The sequence below is a fragment of the Sinocyclocheilus anshuiensis genome, unplaced genomic scaffold, assembly GCF_001515605.1.
Source record: "Sinocyclocheilus anshuiensis isolate Anshui unplaced genomic scaffold, SAMN03320099.WGS_v1.1 scaffold701, whole genome shotgun sequence".
Taxonomy (NCBI): domain Eukaryota; kingdom Metazoa; phylum Chordata; class Actinopteri; order Cypriniformes; family Cyprinidae; genus Sinocyclocheilus; species Sinocyclocheilus anshuiensis.
This window is the reverse complement of record NW_015539895.1, coordinates 116723-136203: the sequence shown is the minus strand read 5'-3', so window position 1 is coordinate 136203 and position 19481 is coordinate 116723. Positions and strand designations below refer to the sequence as shown.

Below are 19481 nucleotides of genomic sequence, written 5' to 3'. Positions count from 1 at the left end.
TATTTTTGAAAATAGGCTCATTTTCCAACTCCCCTAGAGTTAAACAGTTCAGTTTTACCATTTTCGAATCAAGCATAGATCGAAGCATAGATCATTGAATCTGATTTGACCGTTAGCATCTTACAATGATATTGATGAGCAATGATATTACGCAGCGCCTGAAAATAGGCTTATTGGAAGTTACCTAGCTGGGGACTATTTTCAGGCGCTGCATAATATCATTGCAATGAGAGTATAGTTCCTAGCCATATCGGCCTAGAAAATCGCAGCTTTTCATTTTAAAAAGTTGCGTGTATTTCTTAGTACACGGCGTAACTACAGAAGAGTCAAGTTTTAAATAGGAAAAATATAGAAACTCTTTGGTCATTTTTGAGCGAGATGCTAACGGTCTAATCAGATTCAATGATCTATGCTAAGCTACAGCTAAAAGTGCTACCGCCAGACCCGGAGATCGGCTGAATGGATTCGAAAATGGTAAAACTCAACTGTTTAACTCTAAGGGAGTTGGAAAATGATTCTATTTTCAAAAATAGTGGAGTGTTCCTTTAAACCCCACTGAAAATCTGTGGAATGACTTAAAGACTGCAGTCCACAAACACTCACCATAAAATTTACCTGAACTTGAGCAGTTCTGCAAAGAAGAGTGGGCAAATATTGCAAAGTCTAGGGCTACATCCACACGAAGCCAGAGCTTTCCCTATCCTATCTTTTTTTTCCCCCTCGTCTCAAGAAATATCTGCATCCACACGAAACCACAAAACCGACACAAAACGATGTAGTATACATGCCAGACCAGTATGTGGCGCTGTTATTCTGCCACAGAGATACACTAAAAACGGAGAAGAAGACTTGGACTATGCGCATAAACCTTGCGCGCGGTATACAAACGGACATGGAACAATAAATGTATTAATCTATGTTAATGTTAGTTAATAAAAAGGCAATCGTTCAGTGTTTGTTCATGTTTTTGTTGCTGTTACGTGACGTAGCGGTGTCTGACTAGGGGTGAGACGTGGGCTGATGACGTCATCGTTTCAGAAAATATACGGATTCGCTGTCCACACGAAAACGCAAGGGCGGCGTTTTCAGAATTATCCACTCTGGGACCCGGTTTAAAAAAATATCGGTTTCACTCTCCCAAAACGCCGGATCCGTGTGGACGAAACGCCTATACGATACAAAATGTATGCGTATACAGCTAAACGCGTCTCCGTGTGGACGGGGCCTAGATGTGCAAAGTTAGTAGAGGCTGTAATTAGCAGACTAAAGGCTGTAATTAAAGCAAAAGGTGATTAAACATAATACTTACACAAGGGGGTGATGCTTTTTCCAACTCAATGATTCTGTATTTTTATTTTATTTTTAATTTTTTTCTGACATGTTGGTGTTATATCTTTCACTTGGATGGTTATAAGTTGCACTGTCAGCTGGATGATGGTTATAAGTTGCACTGAGTAAATTCAGCTGGATAAAACAAAAACTGTGTCCGTCTTCATTTCAGGCTGCAAAGCAACAAAATGTGATTATTTTAAAGGGGGGTGATTCTTTTCTACACCTACAGTATGTCCTGCTTTTTCACTTACTCAGTTACTTGTTCAATTATTTTCACAATAATTGAAAAGGATGGCTCTTGACATCAAGTTAAAAACAATTAAGTGATTCATGCTGATTCGCTTATCAACCACTGCAGATGAGATTATTCAAACCTGATTGCAACATATTTCTTAAAAATCAGTTGTTTCTTAACACATGCATGCACACTTAGGTTTTTCCCAGTAATTTTTCCTACATTGGGTAATGGTTCTTTTCATTCTTATTTTGAAACTAGACAGATATATAGGAAGTAGGACATTTTACTTGTTTATATTGTGCAACTCGATCATACCATTGCTGACCTCAGTTTTCTTTTTTTAGGGTGCCCGAGAAGAGAGTCTTCACCTTCTAAGGCGGTTTTATAAGGCAAGATGGTCTTTTATTTTATATCGGATCAAATAAAAGTCACCAGTTCGTTCAGGTGCTTACTGGAAGTTCAGATAGTTCAAGGCAACAGACCTTCATACTAATAATTCTCATAATTATCACCTAGTCACTCCACTTGTATTTAATTTCCTTTAAAGTCTCAGGAAGAATTAAGCTCAGACAGCTCATCCTAAAGACTTTGCTGTTTTGATCTTTGGGAAAATCCCAACAGCTTCCTGTTGAAACTTGTTAGTGCTCATGGTGGCTTATTCGCATTGAGACATTTCTGTGAAAGCAAACTACAATTAAACTGAATAGAGTACTCCGATTCCTGCAAGATAGCAAAGTACACTAGTGCGTGTTTTCCAGCTTTTACTGCAGCCTGTAGCACTTTTTTTCTTTATTTTCCCCAAAGTCATTTTCTCATGAAATATGAGTGCTGTGCCGTGACTCTGTTTAACGTACATGAGAACAGCAGCCAGTTTTGCTTTCACAATTCAAAAAAAGATCTCTTTCAGAATGAATTATGCAGGCTGCGCATTCCGACTGATATTATCCAAAACGTCTGTTATTACACAAGTGAGGACTGTATGTAAATAATCACAGTACTGAATGTTCTGTTCTGGGATAATGGAGGGCCCTGGGAGGGCCCAAGTATTGTCAAGTCTGCTTTATTGTCAATTCTTCCACATGTACAGCCACTATGCGCTGAAGTGTCTTGCGGCAGGATGCGTTGCAGGCACCATACCACACAGTGATGCAGCTCGTCAGAATGCTCTCGATGGTGCCTCTGTAGAAGGTATACATGATGGGGGCCGGGGCTCTGGCTCTTCTTAGTTTGCGGAGGAAGTAGAGACGCTGCTGTGCTTTCTTGGCCATTGCTGTGGTGTTGTCAGCCCAGGAGAGATCCTCTGTGATGTGCACACCCAGGAACTTGGTGCTGCTCACCCTCTCCACAGTCACACCATTGACGGACAGAGGAGCATGCTGAGTGCGCACTCTCCTGAAGTCAACAACAATCTCCTTCGTCTTCTCCACATTCAGAGAGAGATTATTGGTATCTCATCTGCATCTTTTGTGTGTGTTCATAATGGATCAGTGTGTCCCAGCTCTTCCAAGAATCTGGGCAGACACGTGAAGCAGCAGTCACGGGTTTGGACACACCTACTGTTCCTTTATCATTTCTGTTGTCTACACTATAGCACAATAGTGAAGTCAAAACTATGAAATAACAGAAGTGAAAGCATGGGAATAATGCATTGACCAAAAATGACTTGTACTGTATATGTGAAAGAGTCAGACTGTTCTGAATAATTTAACTCATGCTCATTTTCTCTTTAATTCTCTATATTACTTTTATATTACTTTTCTCATCATGTCTCTCCCTTCATCCTTCCCATGGGGATTTTCATGGAAATGAGTGTTCACACTGATTCATGTGAATAATTGATCTCTCAACAGTACTGGCATCAGATGGTAACACAAGTCGAATAACTTATTAATAATAATTCATTTTTAAAAATGTGATATAGTACAGTAGTCATTCTAGAATAAGTTGATTTGGTCAAGGAAAAGGGTTATTGTTGCTTAAGAGTTTAATTCGTTTTTTAGCTTGAAGTGATGTTTACCTTTCTCTGAGGGATAGTGGGATGTAGTTTATGTAGACTTTTTAGCATCAGACTTCAGTGACAAATGATTCTTCAGAAATTATTTTGATATGCTGATTTGCTGCTGAAGAAATATGTCTTTAATATCGTTAATGTTGAAAACAGTTGTACTGCTTAATAGGTTTGTTTGAATTATTTTTTCAGGATTCATTGATGAATAGACAATAAAAAATTTAAATAAACTTTAAATAAATGTAAATAAATTCTAAATCTTTTTTTTCCATTTTAAACCAAATCTTACTGACTCTAACCTTTTGAACAGTAGTGTATCATGTATCTTGTTTTCTTTTATGGTAATTTTTTCCTTGTAATGTACCTCTTCCTACAGGGGGAGGAGATTTTCCTGGACATGTTTGAGGATGAGTACAGGAGCATGATGGTAAGCTTCCTTACAAAACACATAAATGTTGTCTTTTTTGCAACCTTACTCTTACTGTCTGTCATAACCTGATGATACAGCAACACATCCTTCTGAGGTGAGAGGAAATCTCTGTTATCTATCAGACATTTACTGGATAAGGAGTGGCTAATGCAGCCTACGTTTGTACTGCTTTCTCTTACAAAACATTGTTTCCTGGGAGTATTGTTTTTTTGTAAAGAATTATCTCAGCTAAAATGATAATATTGCTGTTTACTCATGCTCATTTTATCCTTCCATTGAACACAAAAGAATTAAAAAAAATAAAATTTAGTTGCTCACTCGTTTTCCTGCAGTTATAGATAATGTGGACTTTAGCTTTCACCATAAAAGCCAACATGACTCTATATTCTAAGTCTTCAGAAGTCATATACTTTGTGGAAAACAGACCACATGGAGCATAAAATAGTATGGAATATAAGCCATATCATCCACTTTAATGATTTTCTTTTACATGTAGCTTGCCTTTTAGCTTATATTGAAAGTAGTGGCAAAGATATTCTTTAAAAATTAATCTTTAGTGTTTCACAGAAAAAAGAAAGCCATTTGGGTTTGGAATGACATGAAAATGAGTAAATGATTCATGACTGTTGGATTTAAAATGTTGTGAAACACAACTGTCATGTTCACACTGAACCAACACATTCCAAGAGAGTGTTGCTCTGATTGGTTAGCAAAATAAAGGTTTGCGTTTGTTGGACCAGGGTCAACAAGCCCACTGAGTGATTACTATTATTTTTTTTTTCTTTGGTTATGTGTACTGTGTGTATAGAATAAGCCGCTAAATGTGGAGTATCTTATGATGGATGCATCCATTTTACTTCCTCCCACTGGCACCCCCCTTACCGGCATTGACTTTGTGAAGCGATTGCCCTGTGGAGATGTCGAGAGAACACGCAGGGTCAGTGATGAACATATACACTCATGCTGAAAGATCTCAGATTGAATTATATGGGTGGGTCTTGTGGCCATTTGTCAAAATATTTTGTCTTTTTTTGTCAAACATCCACCCCGAACCTTTTCCTTTTCCTTTGGTTTGTCTTCTGGGAAACCAGCCAAAGCTTTTTAGAAATGGATTTCATGTGCTTCAGAAATATAACAATGCAAGGCTTTCTGCTATATCGATAATACAGAGTATCAACTTAATTTGGTCTGAATGACAAGCATCTGATTTTGAATACTCGTATGCTTATTTGGTGAAGCAGCTGTGCACATGAATTAGGGCTGTGCGATTAATAGAAATCGTCATAAAATCGCGATTTGAGCTTGCGCGATTTCTAAATCGCTTTATAGCACGATTTTCCGCGCCCCCGACCTCCCGCAGTATGCTGTCCGAACCAATTAGAATGCAGCGTGTCTAAATGGAGCACGAGAACAGAACAGACCGGGCGGGCATACAAACGTAACGCCAGGTTCACACACTCTGTCTGTGGTGCCTATTTTTTCTGCGCCCATGTTAACGGATCAGAGCGTTCACACTGCACGCTATTGCAGTCCTGCAGTGCGCTCCAGGAGCGGTGCGTCTATTTCTGCTGTGCTGGTATACGCACTGCAGACGGAGTACGTGTGAACTTGGCGCAACAAATCTAGTTCAACATCTAAAGCAACGCCACAAAGAGCTCTATGACCAGTGCATGGCAAAAAAAAAAACCCTGGACACGGGAGTCAAAATCGTGATTAAAATGGAAATCGCAAAATTGATCAAAGAAATCGCGATAGGCTTTTTTTGTCCATATCGCACAGCCCTAACATGAATGGTAAAATGCACTTCTCTTACAGAGCCGATTCTTGGTATAACTTCAACAGCATTGAATCAGTACTATTATATATGTGTCAATCATTCAGTTAAGACTGTAGCAGCACTTTAAGTAGTTATTTTACATTTAATATGTACATAGAAAAGTTTAAAGGGGTCCTATTATACTCTTTTACAAAGTCTTGATTTTGTTTTGGGGGTGTACTAGAACAGGCTCTCATACTAGGTTGTTCGAAAAACACATTATTTTTCACATATTTTACATTCTGGGCCAGTGTGTGTTGTGATTGGTTAGCTGGGCCAGTGTGTGTTGTGATTGGTTAGCTGGGCCAGTGTGTGTTGTGATTGGTTAGCTGGGCCAGTGTGTGTTGTGATTGGTTAGCTGGGCCAGTGTGTGTTGTGATTGGTTAGCTGGGCCAGTGTGTGTTGTGATTGGTTAGCTGGGCCAGTGTGTGTTGTGATTGGTTAGCTGGGTCAGTGTGTGCTGTGGGCCAGTGTGTGTTGTGATTGGTTAGCTGGGCCAGTGTGTGCTGTGATTGGTTAGCTGGGCCAGTGTGTGCTGTGATTGGTTAGCTGGGCCAGTGTGTGCTGTGATTGGCACCACTCGGCGCCTGGTCGGGAAATGTCATGTCCCTTACCATAGCTGCCTGTGAGCTTCAGTGTAAGTATTGTCAAAATCAAATCAATTTGAGCGCGATTTAAACCCGGATGATTGTAACAACTCGTAAGTTTGTCTGCCTTGGGGAAACTAGTGTGTCTCTGACATAGTGATAACACTCGTTGCCTTCTCTAGTGCAGCTCAACCAGGTCTCGTCCCATTCGTCGATATTTGTGATATCACAAATCCCAGAGAATATGTGTTGCAGTCCAAACGAGTCGTTCGTTGTAGTTTTTGAAAAGTGATTTCTGTTAAATAAAATATCTCCTTTTGAATTGGACTTTGAGCTTTGTAACTTTGCAGATCTTTTTTATGCTCAAACAGCAACATTACAGACTAACTAAAGTTGAAAAAGTGAAAAAGCATAATAGGACCCCTTTAAGCACTGTTTACTTAAGTGAGCAGTTGTTTAACTGTTTTTTTATTATTATTAATATTTAACTTTCTACATAAAAGATTGCTTTCAATATTATATTAGTTTTGAAAGTGGTGCCAGGAGTCGTAAAATTTCACAGGTGTCAGTACTAAAACTTTGATATCATGACAACTCTGGGTAATGTCACAGTTGAACTTAAATTCTTCATCAGGCTAATGTGTTCCTTGTTTTAAGACACTCTGTTACATTGATCATATTTATATTTGAGATACATTGATAATGTTTTAAAGGATATTTTCGAAAAACTTTTAGCACTTATGCAGGACATAAATTCCAGGAAGATTCAAATCATTTGATGCTGCATGTTTATGATTAATTAGTTTCTATAGCAGCTTTAATTGTGTGTGTGTGTGTGTGTGTGTGTGTGTGTGTGTGTGTGTCCCTGCAGGCTATACGTGTGTTCTTCATGCTGCGCTCGCTGTCCCTACAGCTGCAGGGAGAACCAGAAACTCAACTACCTCTCACCCGACCAGAGGATCTCATCAAGACTGATGATGTGCTTGACCTCAGTAAGGCCTTTAGAGTCACATAAAGCTGATGCTCAACGAGTTATTTTTGCAAATTGAACATTTTCCAGTTTCTCAACTGTAGGGATTTTTTTTCTGCTCATTCAGGTTTTTATTTGCTTTGCCAACATTTTTACTGACCTTCAAGTTGTTCCAAATCTGTATGAATTTCTTTCTTCTGCTGAACACAAAAGAAGATATTTTGAAGAATGTTAGTAACCAAACAGTTACTGGTTCCCACTGACTTGCATAGTATTTTTTTACCATACTATGGAAGTCAGTTGCTGCTAGGGATGGGTCACGATTTTCGAATATTCGATTAGTTGATTTAATTATAGAATATCGAATAGGTTGTGCGATTATTGTCTTAAAAAATTTCCCCATGTTTTCCGTGCTGATGCGGTGGTTCATGTGGCGCTGCCAATAACGCACCTAAAAGCTGTCAAAGACAACAGAAGAACACATTGTCTCACGTGCACACTGTAGACTTGCATGGTATAAAAAAAGACTTGCCTAGCATATAATGGTTACAGTAACTTGGGACGATGTCAAATAAAAGTTTTGTGTGGACCACAAACTCCCCCGCCTGGGTTAGAGGTGTGGCTGTAGTCAGAAAGGCGCAGAAAACAAATAACGCATTCTACGGAGCCACTAAAGGGACATGCTTAGCCGCTTGCTAGTGGTAGCCTGTTACATTCATAGACATGGTTACATAACATTTCACTTACCACATAAACAGAGTAAGGAGAGATGACTGAGTATGATGGCGAATGATTTGCAGATCCTGAGCACCACTGACAAACATCTAATCTTGTAAAATGTGTGGTAAGTACTGCCGAGTGCTGCTCCGTACGTGTGATCGCGAATCTCGAAAGTGAAAGTAAAAAACAAGAGCGCGTTCATAAGCGATTTCAATGCCTCACATATTAATAACGGCTCCCTGATGCCCGCAGTTTATATTAATACAATTACCCAATGATATAATTGCGACAGAAGATATTGAAGTATATTTTTCCTCCCATTTCGTATCTATTCCCTTTGCGGTTCCATTTTTTATAATGGAAATGTCCTAGCCTTATGAGCAGTTGATTTATGCTAATCGATAGACTTATGTTAATAAGTGCCATCATTCGGTTATGTTTATTATATTAATATGTTTCAGCACGTTACAATCATTATATGGCTTGAGTTAAGGTAGCCTATCTTCTGAATTAAACAGTTTATCATACAGATTGAAAGCTTGAATCCTGTCTCTCTCCCTCTCTCTCTGTTTAAGGGTGTTTGTGCATACATGCGGGGGAGGGGTGCGATTTTTCGAATAATAGTCCAATAATAACCAGCGATTTTCAAATATTATTTTTGCTTGGAATGCCCTTCCCTAGTTGCCACCAGCAACTGTTTGGTTGTCTAACATTCTTCAAAATATTTTATGTTCAACATAAGAAAGAAACTAATACAGGTTTGGAACAACTTGAGGGTGAGTAAATTAGACAATTTTCATTTTCATGGGTGAACTATCCCTTTAACTTGCAACAAAAAATTATACATTTAAAGACATATAAATGTTATTTTTAACAGTATTTTTAATGGCCAGAAAATTGATATTTTTCATTAAATGTTAAATTATAAACCTTTTCATTAAAAAAGTTGTTTTTTTTTTATTTGTCATAATACCTGGGATTTATACAGCTGTAATGAAACTCTGACACAATTTTGCTGTTAAAAAAGTTGCATATGATTTTCCAATTATTTTCACATGACAACAATGTTCAAAGAAAACCAAATGTTTAGGCCTACAAGGATTAAAGGGGTCCTATTATGCCCTTTTACGAAATCTTGATTTAGTTTTTGGGATGTGCTAAAATAATTTACATTATTGCAGCACCTCTCTTCCCAGGCTGTCTCAAACGCACTGTTTAGTCCCTGTTTCGATGAAACCCCTCCTTCCAAAATACGAAATGTGCTCTGATTGGTTAGCTGGCCTAGTGCTTTGTGATTGGTTAAGAGTGTGTTCCGGAAAAGTCACGCCCCTTGTTTGTTTTTTTACACTCTCTGGCTCAGCTCAGCTTTTTGCATATTCCATTATTTAAATGAGTAACATTGTGACTTCACAATATCTAGAAGAAGCACACTGTAGTCCGAACGAGCCGTTTGTTGTAGTGCTTGAAAAGTGTTTTCTGAGAAAGAGCACACCTCTCTTTGGAGTGAACTTTGAGCTGTGTGACCTTGCAAATCTTTTTTATGTTTAAACAGCAACATTACACTTGAACTAAAGTTGAAAAAGTGTAAAAGCACAGTAGGACCACTTTAAAATACATGTACATGACCAATAAATGTAAGATTCAAAAACATCACCACTCAGTTTCATGTGAATCTTTGCGATAACTTGATAACAAACATCTACAGCTGAGTGATTCACATTAACTGAATTGTGTGCTAGTTCTTGTTTCTGTGGTATCAGATAAAGTGCAGTTAGATAAAGATGAAACTTCAGCACTTCGGTTGAGTTTTAATAGAAAAAGAACGTGGAATCGATATCTTTCTCATGAACTGCGGCCATCTCCTTGGTTTTGAGTTCCATGTTAAGACCTTCCTCGTTGTATCTCACACTCAGTCGCAAAGTGTTTACCACATATGATGAAATCGCTCTCTCGTCGCCTGTGCAGCTCTTTCATGCAATCTGTGGGTTTGCACTGTTAACCGATTTTCACTTCAGCCCTGATGTGTTGCATGGAAGCCCCTCGTCTCAGAACCTCTGGCTCAGTTCTTGTGTCCAGGTGTCCTGTTTAACTCAGGCCATCTCACTTTGACAGGTAAGAGGGGGTGTGTACAAAGCGAACTGACTCAGACCTTCCGCTGTCACAGAGGCCTTTGCTAGAGCTGGTGCAGCTGTTGTGGGCAGCAGCCTTGAGCTCTTCCAGTATATCTCGCGTCTTAACAGTAAGGCTGCTTGAGAAGCACCTACAGCCTCGGTCAGAGAGTGGGCAGAACGAGCCCTGGAAGTGTGAGCAGGTGGGAGAAAGCTCAGATTTTGCTGCCAAAATCAACCCACTGCAGCTTCCTGTCTTACAGCCGTTTGTGCATTTAAGGGTTAATGCACAAAGTATGACATCGGCTGACTGTTTTCGCTCTGGGTTTGAATCGTTTTCATTTGTGAAGACCAATATTAGGTCAAGGAAATGATAATATAAGTCTTGTTAGTCTGCCATTAAACTTGGTTTTACACGATTACATTATAAGTACAGTAGGGTCCAAATTTCTAAGATTACAATGAAAATCTGGGATTTCAGAATCTAATTTAAATGTGGAATGATTAAAGTTCTTTGTTTTGATAATGTCAAAATGAAAAATTAATAATTTTGGTTCATAATTAATCTGATAAATTGTCCAGACAAATTTGTGAAACATTTGTTCATTTAGAAAATTTCAAAAACTTTAAAATTAATCATGAATTTAACTGAATAATTTGGATGAATTTGTGAACCGTTTCTTTGTCCTGAAATTTTCAAATCCTAAAAATGTTATGACATAAAATTCATTCATGCTGGATAACATGATCAGACTACTGTCCATAAAGCAAAATGGGGACAAACCAAGTAGTAAAAATAATTATTTTCACCCAAATTATTGTGCTGATAATACCTATTTTTCTTTAGGCTTATTTTACAAAAGCACAAAGATTTGTTTTTATTGTGAATGTACACAAATAAAGGTAAACCTTTTACAATTCCAATTATCTTTATGACTACAAGGACTAGTTGTTTCCACTGTTAGAAAAATTTGCCATTCAAATACATCGCGAATACGGAAACATTTGATTTTGTAATATTTGTAAACATTTCGCGTCGGCATTAGGCCTATTACTGAATGAAATAATAAAATGCGACTTATACGCGACTTATGTTTTTTCCCCCTAAAAACACATTTTTTTATACGCGTAGCGTATTTTAACCATGCAGCAAACCTTTTTAAATATTTTGATAAATTACTGAAAAAATAAATAATTAAATGACCATTTTAAACCGTTTAACTGATTGTATTAATCGGTCAAAATTCTTACGGTCGGTTAACCGGTTAAACGGTTAAAATGAATATCCCTATTTCAGACTTTTGGACCCCACTATATGTCTGCAAAGCATTTTACCACATAAAATCATCTCCGATTTTCCTATCTGGAAAATCTTTTGTACATCCCCCAGCTTCACAGTAACAGCGGTTTACAGTTGGTTCATCTTGCACCATCATGATTTGTGATAACATTGGCCTTTTTATGTCCTTTTTAATGTGAATCCAAGAATGGCTCAACAGTAAGTGGATGGAACAAGCACCTCGCTCTCAAATGATGAGAGAGACAGTCAGACAGATAGACAGACAGATCGACCTGAGAACCTGATGTGCCACTGATCTGTGTTATTTTTAGACGTGCAGGAAATGATGCATGCACACAACACCGTAGACGCATCACAGTGCATTGTGTGAACTTACATGAATTCTTGCTAAATATTTTCCACTCTTTGCTGTTGGTTTTTTTAAGGACACATTAACTGAAAGAGCTGCAACTACATGTTCAAATGTGTTTTGTGCCCTTCTTGTTTCCTTTTTTTATGCATATACATAAGTATTATTACACATGACATGTGATCACTTTCTGTAGAAGTTCTCAGAAAAAGTTTCTCACCTTAAACACTCAAGTCTCATGGTACTTTTGCATGTAACACCCCACCCCCACTTTGGCTGAGAGCTGAAATCTCATCTATTAATTAGGGTTTGTTAAAATAGACAAGCATATTACATTTTCTCTTGAAATTGCACAGGATGTAATTGTGTATGTTTTGGAAGGTCTGATTTAATTACTCTTACCCAGGGTTATAGTGAGCAATTTGTCCCACACATTTTCTGAGTTATTCTTTAGTTGACTCTTGCTTCAGGATTCCCAAGGTCATGGAAGACCTGGGGCCTCATTTATTAACAGTGCGTATGCACAGATGTGTGCGTAATGAGTGCGTAAGAACAGTTTCACGCAAAGTGTGGGATCTACCAACTTGTACTTATACGTAGAAATGTGTGTAAATATAAGCACACCTCTCAGCATGCTTACGCAGAGAATCTAGTGGTAGAATAGCGACACTACACATAAAAAGCATTTAAGAGTGTCACAGTACGCATTAAGCAATCCACAAATGCCCTGTGTTTCCTTTAATTATAAAACACTCAATTTATCATTTGTCTGGTTTTAAACAGACAATTTGCGTAATTGGTGTTAAACCATAAAAGACAGCTGTGACAAATGTTTGTCTCAGTGCAATGGCTTATCTTGCGTTATTGGAAGACTTGGCAAACAATGCTCTCCGCAGAGAACGCGTTTTCAAAGACTGCGCTGAGAGTGAGAGCACAGAATGGCTTCTCAGTCGGTACCGCTTTCTTTGCCATGATTTCGGTGAGGGCACATACATTCACGTGATTTATAAAGGGAGGTGTTGTCACCATATATGGTTCATTGGAGGCGTTTCCGAATGCAAATGACCGTGAACGAGCATGTTACTTACAATGATTGCTTACTCGTGTGCGTAAGAACTGCATGCGCACGTTTGATAAATATGGATTTTCTTGTACTTAGGCACATTCTAAATTTCATTCGTAGGACAAAATATAGAACCTTTTCTACATACTGTTGATAAATGAGGGCCCTGGAATATGAGGAAATGTTTATGTAATGTTTTTCTAACAAAGACATTTTAAAGAGGTAGTTCACCCAAAAATTACAATTCTGTCACTAATTACTCCGTAGGTTTTTCCAAACCTGTATGAGGTTCTTTCTTCTTTTGAACACAAAAGAAGATATTTTGAAGAATATTCATAACCAAACAGTTGATAGTAGCCATTGGCTTCCATAATATATTTTTTTTTACCATGCATTAGAAATCAATGACTACCATCAGCTATTTGGTTACAAACATTCTTCAAAACATCTCTTGTATTCAACAAAAGTAATTTGTACAGGTTTGGTGATTAATTTTGAAAAGATTCTTTTCAATTAAACAGTTCAATCAAATTTATCTGAATGATTATTCAGATTAGTTCTGAATCAAAATGATTTTTACAATCGTTGTCCAGTTATCATAGTTACCAAATACTTAAATTATCACCATCAAGAAGGTTAGTTACTTATTTTTAAAATCTTGGAAAAGCAAGTTTTGCTTTAACGTTGTTGGCTAGACATTGCTTTGTGATGCTGATTACTAAAGTTCTTTAGAGAAGATCCCTTTTAATGAATTGATCAAACTGGTTCAGAGGTATGAATGATTCATTATTTTCGTTCGAATGATTTTTAAATAGGTCACCCAGCTTCCACATAAACACTGACATTTATAGACACTGAAATGAGTGCTCTTTGTTCTGCTTCCTTTTTTAAAATTCAACTTCATCATGAATCAGCAAACATAACCACATGTAACCACCCGTGGAATGTATCCTGATTGCCCTTAGGATACAAGATTCCACAGAGCTGGTGTGCATCATGGTATTTGTGGCTTTAATAAAAAGAAGAACTACTCTGCTCAGCTGTCTGCTTAACTAGTCAGACGTCATCTACATAGAAGTGTGTATTCCTTGGTAGAAGAGCAGATAATTTTCCCCAGAGGCAGCACAATTCTCTGTCACCACAGTTGGCTGTGAGTTAAAAGGAAGAGCAGCGCTCGCTCTTCTAGTTCTGAAGTAATTCCTCAACCCATCAGTGTAACTTCTAAGGAAGTTCAGAGCACAAAGTGAAACTGGTACAAAGTCATAGTACCTCAGCTGTGACGATGCTGTTTCAGTTATTAGTAGTTTAGTGGGTCTACCTGAAACCAACTTTAAACGTTCATGACTTACCTCTCTTACCTACCCCTCCCCTTCTTCCCCCACCCCCTTCTCCACCCACCCGAGTAGCTGCACTGTACTGTTTAGGGCATGACTCACTGGAGTGTTTTTGAAAACTCCCGCATGTCTGAGTACAATCTGATTTCATGACAGGTTAACACTAACTCAGTTACTGACACTTTAATGTGATTGAATTCACCCTGCGCTGACATTTTCTTAACCCTTTATAATAGAAAGTGCATGACTATATTTAGTTGTGCAAGTCCTACTGTTTCTTTGGAAATAGATTAGGTGACTGAATTGAAATTTTAATGCTAAATTTCCTGAAGCATGTAATCAGAGGCTGTTAATGCAGTGAAGTATTGCATGAGGGGCAGATCTGGACTTGTGTATTTGTACAAATTTTGTGTGGGTTTGTTTTGAACGCTTGAAGTGGTTAAACAGTGTTCCCAATCATAGTCTGAACTTTGACCTTTATGGCTTGTTTTTACTGATTTGTGTAAGTTTGTTGAAGGACCCTTGGAATTACCTATAAATTATTATACCTTATTCTTCCCTTATAGATAACAGTGATCTTATTGCTTGCATGGTGGTGAGTAAAGATGGTGTTCAAGCTCAGCGCTTCCTGTCTGTGGATGTGTACCAGATGAGTCTTGTGGAACCAGATTCAAAACGTCTTGGCTGGGGGGTTGTCAAGTTTGCTGGCCTTTTACAGGTCTGCTTCATTTCTACTCCTACACTGCAAACATGACGCTCAAACAAAAAAGTACACTTTGGCCACATTCTTGTCAGGACTGTGATGTTCAGCTCAGAAGTGAAGTCCTCTGTCAGATTTTAAAGTTATTGCATGTAACAAGGAAAGGTATTTAAGGGCTTCGCTCGAAAACCAATTCAGAAAATCTGATTTTGAAAGAGAGATCAATTAAATTATGTAACTTGCTCTGCAAACAAATTACTAAAATTGTGTACAAATATGGATATGCTATGTGACTTGTATGCATGATGCTGCTTTTTTTTATTTTTTTTTTTACTTTCCATTCAATCATGTTACACGCAAAATTAAGGCTTAGTGCATACTGTAAATATTGGTAATGTGTTGCATCGTAACCCTCTGTGAGTGTCCTGGCAACTTAAGGCTCATGAGCAAAACCTAATAGGATATGTAAATTACCACATGGAAACATGTTTGCGCAAAAGTAATCATAGTTAGGCATTTTACAAATCATTCTCTTTAGCAAGACTTGGTCTTAAGTGATTGAGCTACTTGTCGGCACAACAGTTATGACATTAGGTGCAGCTATTTGATGACAGAAATAATTATTATTGTGAGGAATGTTTTCTCAGAAGACATTTCCCAAAAGTCACTGGAAGTGTTATAGGAAAATCCAAAGATTAAAAAAAAAAAAAGAATAAAAAAAAATTCCTAAAGGGATAGTTCACCCAAAAATTAAAATTACCCCATAATTTACTCGCCCTCAATCCATCCTAGGTGTATATGACTTTCTTCTTTCAAACGAATACAATCAGAGTTATATTAAAAAATGTCCTGGCTCTTCCAAGCTTTATAATGGCATTGAATGGCTGTTGAGTTTCAACAGTCCAATAGAATCCAATAAAGTGCGTCCATCCATCATAAAAAGTGCCTCGCATGGCTCCAGGGGGTTAATAAAGGCCTTCTGAAACGAATCGATGCATTTTTGTAAGAAAAATATCCATATTTAAACCGTAATTTCTAGCTTCCGCTAACTGTCGTACGCATGTTCATGAAGAATGGCGTTCCAGTGGATGACGTAGGTGTAGCGTAAGCTCTGGTGAGAAGTGACGAACGCGGAAGCGCAGAGGACAGAGCAAAACGAAACTCCTTTCACGAATTAGAAGTGCAAAATGAGGATTTGTAAAGAAAAAAGTCAGAGGATTTCGATGTAAGTCAAGAGGAGACTGGTTTTCCTTTGCTGTAGCGTATTCTCACCAGAGTTCATTTTTCCATTCACTTGAGAAATAATATATACCAGAGCTTAGCAATAAGTTCAACTGTCAAAGTTAGGTTTTTTTATTATTATTATTATTATTATTTATTAGATTAACAAAAATTTGCACTTTATTGGATTTCTATTGGACTGTTGAAACTCAACAACCATTCACTGCCATTATAAAGCTTGGAAGAGCCAGGACATTTTTTAATATAACTCTGATTGTATTCGTTTGAAAGAAGAAAGTCATATTCACCTAGGATGTCTTGAGGGTGAGTAAATTGTAGGGTAATTTTTATTTTTGGGTGAACTATCCCTTGAAAAAAAAAAAAAGAATTCTGCAAAACAAACAAATTAATAAACAAATTGTTTTAAAATAATTGTTGCATTTGAAGTCTTAGAAACCAGCGTTCAAATTTTCAGATTTTAATCTAATGCATATGTTCACAGGACATGCAGGTTTCAGGAGTAGAAGACGACAGCAGGGCTCTGAACATCATCATACACAAGCCCACGTCTAACCCTCATGCCAAGCCTGTGCCCATCCTGCAGGCTAACTTTATTTTTGCGGACCATATACGCTGCATCATCGCCAAACAGCGACTAGCCAAGGGCCGCATCCAGGCCAGACGCATGAAAATGCAGCGGATAGCAGGTCAGGTCTTGGCTGCTTACCAGTTGTAACTTGCTTTAAATCCAAAGCCGTACACTGTGTTTTTACAGCAGCATGTATCTTCTGTTTATAAATTATACTTTCTCTGACATCCCAGCTGTTGTGCAACATGGGGGTGGAGGTAAATGTGGACTTTAGTTATAATTTAACTGGCCAGAATAACATTTTGAAGTAATTGATGCCAGGTGCAATAAGTTTAATTGTACTGATTCCCAAAAACATGGAATTTCCTTTTAGCTTGGATATTTATCCTGTTACGATTTAATTTTACTGGGTAGTTGGAAAAAAATGAATGCATATTTCCATCACACATTTTTTTGCTCATGTTATCTTTCTTTTCCCTTCTTTCCATAAACATACATCCTGCAGCTCTATTGGACCTTCCTGTTCAGCCTTCCACAGAGGTGCTGGGCTTCAGCCAACCATCTGTTGCTGCGTCTCTGCCATTTCGCTTCTATGACCAGTCCAGACGCGGCCCAGCCTTCGCCTCTGTAGATAAAGTTCCAGGTAAATGTGTGAACCATTAAGGAGGAAATCACAGAAGGTTAAGGGGCAAGGTGTTATCCACAGTTGCATATTTTCGTTTTTATTTCGCATATATATATTTTTTTAATGCTTCTAGCTTTTTTAATTAATGCTTCTCAAGGTTGCATTAAATTGATTAAATAACAGCAGTAAATTACAGTAAAAATGACATTGTTACAAAAGATTTCTGTCAAATAAATGTTGTTCTTTTGAACTTTCTATTCATCAGAGAATTATGAAAAAATGCATTTTGTTTTCCACAAAAATATGAAGTAGCACAACTATTTTCAACATTGATAATAATAAGAAATGATTCTTGAGCAGCAAATGAGCATATTATTAATTATTTCTAAAGGATCGTGTGACACTGAAAACTTGAATAATGGCTGTTGTAAATTCAGCTTTGTCATCACAGGAATAAATTACATTTTAAAATATAAATAAATGCTTTTTATTTTAATATTTATATGGTAATATTTCACAAGATTACCATTTTACTGTCTTTTTGATCACATAAATGCAGCCGTGATGAGCATAAGAGATTTTTTTTAAAAACAAACATTAAAAAACCTAAAAACCCCAAACTTTTTGACAGTAGTTTAGTTTGTAATTTCACATTTTTGTTCATCTAATAATTAAAAAAAAAATAAATAAATAACTTTGACAGTTAAAGTTATTGCTAAGCTCTGGTATATATTATTTCTCAAGTGAATGGAAAAATTAATGCCTAGTCTGTCTTTGGTTGCAGTTTTTTGAGCAAGTCTTTTGGATGATTTGGTGGTAGAGGAGTCTTAATGTAAAATTTCTATTTTATAGGAAAGTGTTCACAACATCAGAGGTTCCTGTTTCTGTTACAGTATAAGATATATTTAATATATGTTGTGAAACATTTGCCTCTTTTGCGTTTTTTATTTCTGAAAGGGACTTGCTCACTCACTTTTCTCTGTGGAGATTTGCACAGAAATTTGACTAATTTTAAACCATTGCACATCCTAATTTTGTTTTCCCCAGAATTTCTCTATAGTGTTTTTCTAAGTTACGGTTCTGTTTTTTTGAAAAAGGTTTCTAGGTAATACTTCCTCTCTACCAGCTGTGATTCTGAGCAGTCATGATATTCAACCCTTATGTAGACTTTTGGTTCCAGACCAGTGGGTCATTCACAAAGTAATGTGGTTTAGTGGGTATTTAAGTGTGATATACTTATATATATATATGTGTGTGTGTGTCTGTGTGTGTGTGTGCGTGTGTGTGACCACCCTGCATATAGTTTGGGTCACAAGAATATTAAAGAAGACATATTATGCCCCTTTTTACAATATATAATATAAGTCTCTGGTGTCCCCAGAATGTGTCTGTGAAGTTTCAGCTCAAAATACTCCACAGATCATTTATTATATCATTTTGAAAATGCCTATTTTGAGTGGAAGCAGAAACACGCTGTTTTTCGGGCCTGTCTCTTTAAATGCAAATGAGCTACTGCTCCCCTCCCCCTTTTCCAGAATAGAGCTGCACCATTCAGTGGCGGCTCGTCGGGGGAGGCAGGGGAGGCACAGCTTCCCCATAATTTTGAGTTATTCCCCATGATTTAATGTTAATAAAATTCACAATTCATTTCAGTTCATGTCTCAGAATGTGTATTTTTTTGTTTGTAATTTCACAGTTGTAATACCATAAAGTGAAAGCGCCGCTTTTCTATCGCGAATGTGCCGAATCTGCTGATGTAATTACAACCGCTAGGTGATACAGAAGGGTAGGGGGAGGCCGGGGGAGAGGTGAGCTCTCGTGCCTTCGTTGGTAAAAAAAAATTAGCCAATCACCATCGAGTGTTCACTTTCAGCGCTGAGGAGTGTTGAGAAAAGAAACCTCGTAAGGGAGGCTAGCCTCCCTTCTGATATCAACCAAGCATCATAGAGACGGAAATTACGTGATATTAGTTTGAACGTCTCCCGCTGCACTGATAATGTACCAAGTACTTATGATGAGTAGCGATATTGAATATTTGATCGCCAACATATTTACCAAGCTGTCATTCAAACAGTATATATACAAATTTAG

The 19481-nt window shown here is 37.6% G+C and overlaps 1 protein-coding gene across 4 annotated transcripts in view; it reads left to right on the top strand.

Moving 5' to 3' along the window:
- Positions 1–19481, top strand: part of LOC107685907 (protein CLEC16A-like) — a 64907-nt gene that overhangs the window by 33372 nt on the left and 12054 nt on the right. For all 4 annotated transcript variants that reach the window (XM_016482645.1, XM_016482644.1, XM_016482643.1 and 1 more), the window contains 7 exons: positions 1915–1959; positions 3955–4005; positions 4817–4945; positions 7283–7403; positions 14822–14973; positions 16679–16883; positions 17271–17408. In XM_016482645.1, coding sequence (XP_016338131.1) covers positions 1915–1959; positions 3955–4005; positions 4817–4945; positions 7283–7403; positions 14822–14973; positions 16679–16883; positions 17271–17408 — 841 coding nt within the window. The remainder of the gene's footprint in view (positions 1–1914; positions 1960–3954; positions 4006–4816; positions 4946–7282; positions 7404–14821; positions 14974–16678; positions 16884–17270; positions 17409–19481) is intronic.